Raw genomic sequence first — 10,538 nt, 5'->3', positions numbered from 1 at the left:
TACACATGTTGGTTACTTCGGACTTTCTGGCAAGGACGCACCAAACCGCTGCAAAACTTTCACTTTCACAGAAAGACAGAAACCTCGCAATACCTTCACTGCTAAGTCCAGTGATGTGTATTGTGTCGCCACCATGGAGAAACCAGAAAAACTCTTATGGTTATTACCACTCTTGAATTTGCGATGGCTGGAGCACTGTCTAGGAGACAACTGCGTTTGAGTCGTTCAACATTATCCTGATGAACAGCGAAAGTATCTTTTTGATCTGCCCTATGTTTTGTTACTGTGATATGTTGGTTTAGTTCAACGAAAATAGTCTCGCGGCACTTGGTTCGCATTCGTGTAGGCGTTGAGTGCACCTGAGAACTAAAAAAATAAACAAACGCCCTCATGTTCTTGATTGTGTAGGGTAACTTAAAGCGTAATGGAACTAACGAAATTAATTTATCTGCTTAAACTTAAAACAGACGTTTGGGCGAGTTGGTAACCCTGCTTGCCCCGAGAAAACCGCGCTGTTCTGTTTCAAATAATCTATCTACGACGTTTCACTTTTTTTTTTTGCATAAGAACCACATCATTTATTTTTAGGCCATCGTTAGTAAATTTAGCTTATCTTGCTGTTCTGTCGTGTTATCCGTCGAAATAGCGATCTCGACCGTCTCGACGTCGAAATAGCTTAGCGCAGGTTTGACGCGAAGTGACAAAGTTTTCTAGCTTGGAGAAATGTGATGTTCGTGTGCTCCTTTGCTGACTGAGTGTCCGCAGCACCAATTTGAAGTCGTCGTCCTTGCGCTTTGTGTAAAGATTTTGTGAGTCACCGAAAGGTAAGAATTGCTTATACAGCTTACCGTCATTAGAAGCCGCCGCATATCGCCGTGTGAATGCCGGATGCGCGCACGGAGGCAGTGCTCCGTACACGGAGTGCAGCCCGAAAGTTACTCGGCCGTAAACGACACGCGTGTATTTCAAGACTATAGAAATATCATAGATATGTCATAAAGGTACCTGAAACCCGCACAAGGTTCGAAAACTGCTGTGTAAACAACGCTCTGCGAATAATGATCGACCGACTACAGAGAAGCGCGTTCAACTTCTTGTTTGCTTCTTGATCTCCAACTCAAGAAGTACTTACTATATCCCCTGCCTTTAATGTCCATCGTATAATCGTTGCAACAGGATTGTATACGTGGAACAAACGGTTAGCGGGACCTTAAAGGCGATCTAGCTACGTTTACATTCCTTTTCTTTTTTCTTTTACTTTTCTGAAAGTGGGAACTAGTATAGTAGAACGTTCACTCGCGTATTTTTGTACGAAGCTTCGTCCACGTAAGAGCTCATGTTCTTACGTGTTCTCATTTTGTCAGAGTGGACAAGTGTACTTGGGAATCAAGGTGTAAACAAGCGAATCCCGGTTCCAAGGAACGCCTAAAGAAATTGCTAGTTTTCTGAAGCCATCTTTTTGTGTACGTCCAGCGAAACCAAATGCAGCGCATGCAGGACGGGCAGTAATCCTTCATAATAGGAAAGACTAGTGAGCGTAAGCATAGCAAGGTCGAACTGGCAATTCTAGCATATTAAATGTACGGTTGCAGTCATTGTATTACTTTCTCGTTGGTGCTCGTGTTCTGTCATTTTGTCCGTATTTCACATCACGGTTAATTTGTACGTGTACAAATACTCTTTGCGCAAAGCTCACGAGGTGCCCAACTGCAGGCCTCAAGATGAGTGACGTCCTGGACATATTGGACGTGGAACGTCCCAACACTCCAGAAGTCAGCAAGGAGAGCATCCTGGGCACAGATGCTCGAAAAGTAAGCACTACACATGGCCTCTTACTTCGTTTCTCGTAACCTTTTCCGTCTTTGACAGTTCACTGGCTGTTATTGCGTTGCCTCCACTGTTGTATCACTGTGACACTTTTTTCCTCCCCTGACCATATATGGCGCAGAACAAGCTTATGCAGAAGCGGAAGCTCATAGAGGCCACCTTCAAGCGACCTGAAGGAATGCATCGGGAGCTCTATGCCCTTCTTTTCTCCGATGCACGGTATGAACAGGCTGCCACACCATATTAGTTGATCTCACCACTTATGATACGATTTACTGCAACAGCAGCAAGTCATGTGAGCATCGTCTGCTATAGAAAAATAACTTACCAGATAACATCATAATTTAGGCTCAGTTAGAGTATCACCCACTTTATGGAAGTAACTCGCAAGATAATTCAAGTTAAGGTTGTTTGTGAAGTCATTACAGGGGAAGCAAATGCCAGCATTCTCTTGGAATGGCTTTCCAAAAAAATATGCATTGTATTGGCACAATGCCTTGCCCTCAAAATGTAGTATGTACCATACCATATGAAGAAACGACTGGAAAACTACCACCTATGAATCAGCTACCCCAGCAGCAAGCAGTGATATGTTATCGACATTCCATTTTCTTAGTAGTGACATGTGTCTATTTCGGAAGGAACATTCTATCTTAGCTTGTGGCATATCCCCCTGCCAGGTAGCAGGCCAAGGTTTTCAGTAGAAAGCCATGCTTTTTGCCATGCTTTGAGTAGAAAGCCAAGCCTTTTGCACAGCCATGAGAAACTTTGGTTCTGGCTTTTCTGCTCAGAGACAACCCGCCTCTGCTGCCGACTGACAGCAGCCAAGGCTACAAGCGCAACAAGGCCAAGCTTGGAATCCGGCGTGTCCGGCCATGGCGCTGGATGCCGTTTAACAACCCGGCCCGCAAGGTGTGTTATTTTCTCCTTGTGATCAATTCTGCTTTTCACAATATATCCGACAAGGAGTTAAAACAGTGCTACATTTATCTCACTCATATCTTTTTTTTTTCCTAAGTCAAAGGAAGTTGTGTATTGATGGAAGGGCGTACAGTTTGGCCTCTGAAGCACTAGCTTCTTGCTAAACACACATAATTGAGGAATCTAGGAACAGAGAAGGGGAGGGAAAAGGATTGGATGATTGATTTTAATGTCCTAATGGCAGCACTCTGAAGAGCATTGCGGTGGAATGCTCTGGAAGCATTTCATCTGTTTGGGATTCTTTCTTAATGGGTTCTGGAATATCACCATTGCATATTCAGTTTGAAAGGAAGGCTGGAGAAAGTTTAATCATGAAGATGCATTATAGTTAAGCTACGAAGCTTTTGCCGCTGCATTGGAAGCTCATGTCACAAGCAAATCACTAAGTATGTTTCGCATTCAAAAAGACGTTTATAAGTGCATCAGAACCGCATCTGTTGCCAGAGTAGCGAAAGAGACTATGTACCTGAATGAACACGTGTCGTGTGCTTAACAGCAATATCTTGCCAGACAGTCATGTCCGCAACCTTGCAGTGTTTCCATTTGCTATGCAAGTCATTTTTGTGCACGTGTCTCGCGGCACTGCTCCATAGTAAACATCACTCGAAGTTCCAGTATTCATTTTGTGGCTTTCTTTCATCATCCCGTCCGTTAAGCACTAGTTAACCACAATTACCTAATTGCCCCTATTGAGAGTGAAATAATAGCTTGCTTTTTTGCTTACTATGCAAGGGCTCACAACCTTGAGGTGGTGTGTTAGTGAGCCTGCTCTTCCAAATGAGTCCCATGTCACGTACCTGTCTAAGAAAAACCTAAGCCTTCTTTTGTAGCTACCAGGGAAATGTGCTAGTAATGTGTGCCTTGTGCACATTATGTAGTATTATGACAGCTTCTGACGTAGTAGTTCTGCGGAAACCCCAAGGTGGAGAGAAGTAACCAATTTGTCCCGGACCAGAACGAATTTTTCTTCAACTATGAGGCTTTTCTTTCAAGGAACCCGTTTGGGTTTCCTTTGTAGCAATTGCTACGAACAGGTGGATGTCTGATTTTCCCTTTATGACAGTTTCTCAAGCATAGTAAAAGTGACTGATTATTATTTAAAAGGATATTGTATCAATCCTTAACCAGCAGGCATTTTGTGCATTGCTCATGAGCATGGCGTCTCCTTTGTAGTTGCATGTTCTAGCTGGCCTGCACTGTTAGTTTAACCTTGTTTTGTAACAGGTCATTACATGTCTGTACAGGATGGCGTGATGCTGAGCCACTGGCGGAGATTGGCCGACGAAGGCAAGGAGTACCCCTTTGCAAAGTTCAACAAGGCAAGTAGCATTATGGCTCAAAACTTTTCTTTTTTGTTATTTTGTGAAACCCTCACAGCAATTTTTCAACATCCCACTACAGCACGCTTGCTTGCAAAAACAATGTTTGTGTTCAAACGATGGGTTCTTGAGCACAGTGGTAAAAATCGACGACAATCTGACCGAGCAGCAGGTACCAGTGCCGACCTACACGGAAGCCGAGTACCAGCAGCACCTGGCAAGCGCACAGTGGAGTCGGGCCGAGACGGACCACCTGCTCGAGCTGTGCCGACGTTTCGATCAGCGGTTCCTGATTGTGAAGGACCGTTGGGATAGGACACGCTTCCCCACGGGACGCTCCATAGAAGACCTCAAAGAGCGGTACTATGGCATCTGCCAGGTAGTTACTCCTGTCTCATTGTGCCCCACTGGCCTTCACAGTTTGTTCCAGTAGTAGTAGCCTTTCCGTGCATGTGACCTGTTCTGAAACTTCGTAAAATGCAAGCACAAAATAAAAAGTGGGTTCAGGCTAAATTGGACTGTGATTGCAGCTTAGTGGCAATGTTAAGTTCATTGCTATGAAGTCACACGTACAGGCAAAATTTTCTATTACTGTGAAGCTGCATTTTAAGACAAGGTACTCCTATAAATGCATTCGCTTCTAATAAGCTGCACTTATTAGGCACAGCATGTGTTGTCGTGAAGCTTTACTTCTTTGGCTACAAATGAGTCTTGCATAGTGGTAAAGCTGCGCCATGCTTCGTCAGAGAAGAGCAGTGAGGACACTGATCATAGAGCCTATACAACAAAACTGTCTCTACAGACATGCTCTGGACCGACAATCGTGACAGGCTGCTTCAAATTTTTGAATGTTTGCAAAACCTAACTGCATTTCACTAAATAATGTATTCAACACAACAGCTACTTAATAGGTATTCACATGTGAAACTCAAATCTGCATATCACAAGTAATCATTGAAAATGGATTCAGCAGTCCTCCCCCTATTGCTCACAAGATAAGTTACCTATCCTCTGTGATTCACTTCACAGTGCATGGATTGTCCTTCATTTCTAGCTCCCTGCGCATTGTTGAGGCATAAAATTTATTTTGTTATGGTCACCAAGATATTCCAGCCAAAAATTACTGTTTTAAGTTTGCTTTTTCTCATCCATATTTCGTTTTCTCTCACCTGTTCCAACCAAGACCTTGGCCCGCGTCAGGGCGCCCCCCGGGCAAGAACCCAAGGGCCGTGCTTTTGACGCCGATCATGAACGCCGTCGCAAGGAGCAGTTGCTGAAGCTGTATGATCGCACTACAGAGCAGGTGGGTTGGTCTACTGACAGAAAATTGTCAGCTCTATATCTTGCTTCGGTTTTGATTATCATTGCTTTGCTTTTGCCATTGATTGCCAGTTAAATACTTAGCCTGTATCGGGAAGCAAGATGCGTTTAGAAAGAAGTGAACACCTCAAGCAACTGGGAGCGTGCTGCTTAGTGGTGTCATCTGGTTACTGAGAGGCGAGTGACCCATGTGTCTTTCCGCTCAAAGGACTGAACTCACTGCTATAAACTCAAGTTTCGTCCCAAGATGCCATCTGTTTGTGCTCTCCGCTCTGTTTTTGTTAATGTAGAGTTATGCAGTCACCCATTATTTACACATATACCAGTCGGGACTTGCCTGTCCTAACGTTTTTCTTCCTGCACCACGCATGGAAGCACATTGTTAGTACCAATGCATATGCGGGCCACGTGTACTGTTTGCAGTCCTGATGTGTTGTGTTTCTTGTGAAGAAACAACAAACGTTGACCTAAATAAACTTCTAGAGGCCTCAAGAAATCACTATCCTAATAAATAAATGAAAATTTATTTACGTGAAGTGTTAACACAAGAGCTTGCTATAGGTGAGAGATTTCGTAAAATGTTGATATAATTTGATGCGAATAGACTGTTTAATTGATGCTTATCAAGCATCATTAGCTTTATTTAGGAAGCACTTAGCTTGGGGCTAGTGTAAGTTAATTCAAGTGACATGTAACTGCAGGCGCTTGCCATGGGTGGAGGGTTTTAAAAATACGTGAGCTCTTGATCAGGCACTGTGCTCGACTCAGTGGCGAGCTTCGAGTCGACAATCTTTTGAGAATGTGATTGGGGGAGGTCAGTGCTTCTCTTCGGTGCCCCTCTCTGCTAGACTGACTCGTTTTCGTCCGTAACTTCTGCAGGTTGAGGAAGAGCAGACGCTGCTGGGAGAGTTGCGCAAGATCGAACTACGCAAGAAGGAGCGCGAGAAGAAGACGCAAGACCTGCAGAAGCTCATCACAGCAGCAGACAACAGCGCAGAGGCACGGCGTGTCGAGCGCAAGGGCCCCAAGAAGAAGCTCAACATCCAGAAGAGCAGTCGCACCGAGCCGGGGGTGAGCTTTCGTTCCAGAAGTGTCCCTCGACATCGCTGCCTGGCGCTGCTGGCTGGTCGTTAAAGACCAACTGCAAGCAAATTTCGCTTTGGCTATGTTGTTCGTAAATGAGTAGTACGCACTGTTGAAATCACTTTGTCAAAGCTTTGAGGCTGGTAGTCAGCTAACATTTTAATCGAGAGGCACTTAGGTTCACAAGGCACTTAGAGAGAATGGTTCCTTAGCAGACGACGCAAGCATCTGGTGGTTAACGAATATGACGCAGATACCGGTAATGTGTGTGCATGCTGATCTTGCTGTCAGTCACGCATAGGCACCCAGCTGGCGCTGGTTCTCAATGTTGTGGGTTCTGTGTCGTTTCCATGGCATTTCTTTGAGTTTTGGTATCCAGGATGTCGATTTTTGCAAGCCCTTTCGCAATGCATCCGCTCTTATTTCAGACGTTAAGTTTGCACTGACACTACTTTTCCATCTACACTAAGAGAAATTAGTTTTGTTTGTTTGTTTGTGTGTGTGTGTGTGCGCGTGCGTGTGTGTGTGTGTGTGTGTGTGTGTCGCCAAAACCTTCATTGCTGTTGGCCTTTGAAGGGCTGTATAGCAAAAAAATAAAAATTAGGCTAAGTTGACAGAGCATTGCTTTGATAGCTTTTAAGGTGACTTCCTGCTGCATATGGGGTGATGCCTGCAGCTGAATGATATCATCATGTCATCCTAGGAAAATACAGAGGCCAGAGTGGCCCCCACTGGAGTACATTATTATGTAATAAGTTCGGAAGCGCCACCTAAGGATTGTTTTACTGAAAGGATTTTTCAAACCGGTTTATTATTGGAGGAGATAGAAGAAACTGAATGGCCTGTTACCATATCGCAAGGAGGCGAGTGCAGCTGCCAACAGAGACACCCTTCCCCTCTGTCCCGAGTAGCGTCCACAAATGACATTCCTTCCTCTCCTTCTGCTATACTGGAGCCGAAGGACCACGTCAAGTTCACGTGACAAGCCCCGCCTTATTTTTAATGCATTAGCATTAGGAGTGTCAAAGTGGAAAAAATTGTATGCGTGTGAAGTGTGTGAAGTCTGTCAGGTGTGTGAAATCGGCCACGTGGTAGAGGTAGAGAGAGGATGGGAGAGCTTACAAGAGCTTACCAACAGGAGAACTTAGAATAACGTAGGTGTTCTAGAAACCATTGAGAGCTGGGAAAGAGGGAGAGAGAGCAGCACAGCTGTAAATGGGCACTTGGGAAAGGGAAAGCACGGCAGCGCTGAAGCTCCGTCAACTCGGTCTGCTCCAGACCACCATCAGTCGCACTTTGCTCCTCGAACATGCAGGACATGTGTCGAGTGAGAAATGAAATGGCAAAGAAATTAAAAATGATCTGTGAAGCTGAAGAGGTGCAAAGTAATTCTAATGCATTTCTCACATTTACCGCTATATCGCCACTGAATTTTTTGTCTTTGCTGCTTCTTTTTTCTGTGCAGCACATTTCCAGTGGCGGCGTTACACATTCCGCATTGAATTATTTACTGGGGTCACGTGTCATGGGAAGTGACGTTGCTAGCACTGCATTTTACATCACGGCCTTTGTGCTTGTTACCTTGACTCTGGCCGGGAGCAGAGCTTCCTCGAGAAGGAGATAGCGCAGCATATGGTTTGAAATTTTGGCTGTTTTCGCAGCACACACCACTGTACAGCGCACTGTGCTTGTTTGTTTAAAATGGTCACACCTGGTGAGGGGCCCTTTAAGAGTAGTCAGCTATTTATAGCAGCAAGAAACTCGTTCCATAGAGTGTCTAAACAATCACTGGCACGATAGAGCGCCTCCAAGTTAATGTGAGAGTGATGCCATTGCGTAATGCACCTGCTTGGCCAAGACCTGGTGGCAAGTTCGAATTATCCTGATTTTTCACATTGATTAGGCTTTACTGTACTTGCGCCCTCGTTTATCTGCTGCTCATGGCCTTCTCTCTTTTTTTCTTTTTGTGTGTGTGTGCTCCCTTAAGGTTTCTTGTGACCGTTTATGTATACTAAGCTAATGCATGGCTTCCAGGTCCATTTCATGATATTCAAGCATTGCTATTTTCATTTTTGCACTCTTGCAGGCAGTGGAGTCGGCAGGCATTCGGTTTCCGGATTTCAAGGCCTGTGGGGTGTCGCTGCGAAGCCACAGGGTGAGGGCATAAGGCTTGCTTCACATAACGAGTGCTCTTGCAAACTTGAGCGGTGACACTCGCTGCAAATTGCACCGACATTTAAGGCCCTAATTTGCACTGGGGAATGCCAGATACATGTTCCGAATATATCTTTCCTTTTGCAGTAAAATGTAAAAAACTAACGTGTGGCACTTTCTTGAGCAGGAGATCTACTTACGTGCATCAACAAGCGATCATTCATCTTGTACTTTAGCACTAATCGTCTCTTAAATGTTCAGTGTTCTCTTGTTATGGCGCACATTGTGTGATGTTTTCTGTGAGGATTGTGCAGAACTACAAGGGCATTGTATGTCTTATACTTCGCAGGCTGTTGTAATTAAATTTGTTCTCCAAAGTACACGCGACGCACATGTACACTTAGCCAAGCTATCTTGGCTGGAAGGCCACTGTCTGCATTTGGTGCTTCTGGCTGGCGGCCTTCATGGCGCATTGTAAATTCCCAGATGAAGCTGCCAGCATCAGTGGGCCAGAAGAAGACCAAGGCCATTGAACAGCTACTCCAGGAACTGGGTGTCGGTGAGTTGCTTTTAACTGACAAACTTGCCGCCACATGGACGGCACATCCAAATGCCAAGCCCTGTACAAGCTGTTGTCTTTTCTGCGCAGAGCTGAATCCAACGCCTTGCGACGAGGTGTGCCAGCACTTCAACGAGTTGCGCAGCGACATGGTGCTCTTGTACGAGCTCAAACTTGCTCTGGCCACGTGCGAGTACGAGCTGCAGACCCTGCGGCACCAGTTCGAGGTGCTGGCGCCCGAGCGAGCCGCCGCCACTGCCGCGGCCACGGGCATTGCGACGCTGACCAGCTCATCAAGCAGCAGTGGCATTGGGGCCAGCATTGGCAGCACTATCGGTGTGAGTGTAGCGGAGCCGGGAGGAGGCTCTGCCACGGAAACACCAATACGAGGCATCTCGGAGATCCTCGACGTCGGTGCAACGCCCGGAACGCCTAATGTGAGTGCCATGCACTGATGTAGGGAGCTCTATATCTGCCCAGTGGCAAGACTTTTTCCAGAAGCTCGAAGGGGGAAGTGCTTGCGTGAATGCCACGTGAATCTTTTCGCATGGGGTGCAGGCTGGACTAGTGGAATGCATTATCGGGTGTGTTAGTGCAAGTTGTACATGTTAACTTTAGCACAACCTAAATGAAGACATAAAGACAACGACACAATGTGTTGTTGTTGTTATTATTATTACCGTGCCTCAAAGCAGTTCATGCTTGCCAGGGCTGACCTCATACTAATACAGCTATACAAGCTTATGAAAGAATGTTTTGCACACTGGATTGTGCATCGATTATTTTTCTACGTGCTGGTACTAGTTACACAATGAGTGTCCATGATGCAGGCGATTTACCACGCACATCTCCAGTGCAGAACTTTTGCTGAAAGTCGTCCATTTCCATGTCTATGCCTTGCAGCGCAAGCGGCGGGCTGCCATCGAGCAGAGCAACCTTTTAAAGAAATTCAAGAAGGCCTGAGACCACCACAGTTTCACAACGGATTCCTCGCTCGTCGCCCCCACCGTATTCAAATAGTCATGTGTTGTGACCTCGCAACAAAGAAGCCGGAATAAACATCTCACTCTACCTTAATGGCCTCCAAACATGACAAGTTTCGGCATGCTGGGTCTCTCCTCTACAGCTCATGGTGCAAACATGCTTTTTCCCACGACTTCAGCTTGCCTGAGCGAACAAATGGCGACTGTTCTTAACCAAATTCATCCCGCATTTGTTCTCTCGCATGAATATCTCGCCGCTGTAGCTGTGTAGCTATATATGGCTGTAACAATTGCAGCACACGTCCTTGTCCA

The 10,538-nt window shown here is 45.6% G+C and overlaps 1 protein-coding gene across 2 annotated transcripts; it reads left to right on the top strand.

The window, feature by feature from the left end:
• Positions 1-406: 406 nt before the first annotated feature.
• On the top strand, positions 407-10,320 carry DMAP1 (DNA methyltransferase 1 associated protein 1). 2 transcript variants are annotated; one of them, XM_070534142.1, is made up of 12 exons: positions 407-824; positions 1,692-1,811; positions 1,949-2,046; positions 2,619-2,739; positions 4,053-4,127; positions 4,297-4,506; positions 5,311-5,430; positions 6,327-6,518; positions 8,617-8,685; positions 9,171-9,243; positions 9,334-9,680; positions 10,147-10,320. In XM_070534142.1, the coding sequence occupies exons 2-12, from the start codon at positions 1,722-1,724 to the stop codon at positions 10,204-10,206; spliced, it is 1,455 nt and encodes a 484-aa protein (XP_070390243.1). In that variant the 5' UTR covers positions 407-824; positions 1,692-1,721; the 3' UTR covers positions 10,207-10,320. The 2 variants fall into 2 exon arrangements, with proteins under 2 accessions (XP_070390243.1, XP_070390242.1); XM_070534141.1 differs by having other exon boundaries at positions 408-824; positions 1,714-1,811.
• The last annotated feature ends 218 nt before the right edge of the window (positions 10,321-10,538 follow it).

This window comes from Dermacentor albipictus, chromosome 2 (genome assembly GCF_038994185.2).
Source record: "Dermacentor albipictus isolate Rhodes 1998 colony chromosome 2, USDA_Dalb.pri_finalv2, whole genome shotgun sequence".
Classification (NCBI taxonomy): Eukaryota; Metazoa; Arthropoda; class Arachnida; order Ixodida; family Ixodidae; genus Dermacentor; species Dermacentor albipictus.
Note: the sequence above shows the minus strand (reverse complement) of the source record. Positions and strands in the feature narration are given on the sequence as shown.

Excerpts from the sequence above, each read along its gene's own strand:
- DMAP1 (XM_070534142.1), top strand. The coding sequence starts at position 1,722 with ATGAGTGACGTCCTGGACATATTGGACGTGGAACGTCCCAACACTCCA. Across the intron at positions 2,047-2,618 it reads CTTCTTTTCTCCGATGCACG|AGACAACCCGCCTCTGCTGC; the intron begins GTATGAACAGGC and ends TTTTCTGCTCAG. Across the intron at positions 8,686-9,170 it reads TGTCGCTGCGAAGCCACAGG|ATGAAGCTGCCAGCATCAGT; the intron begins GTGAGGGCATAA and ends GTAAATTCCCAG.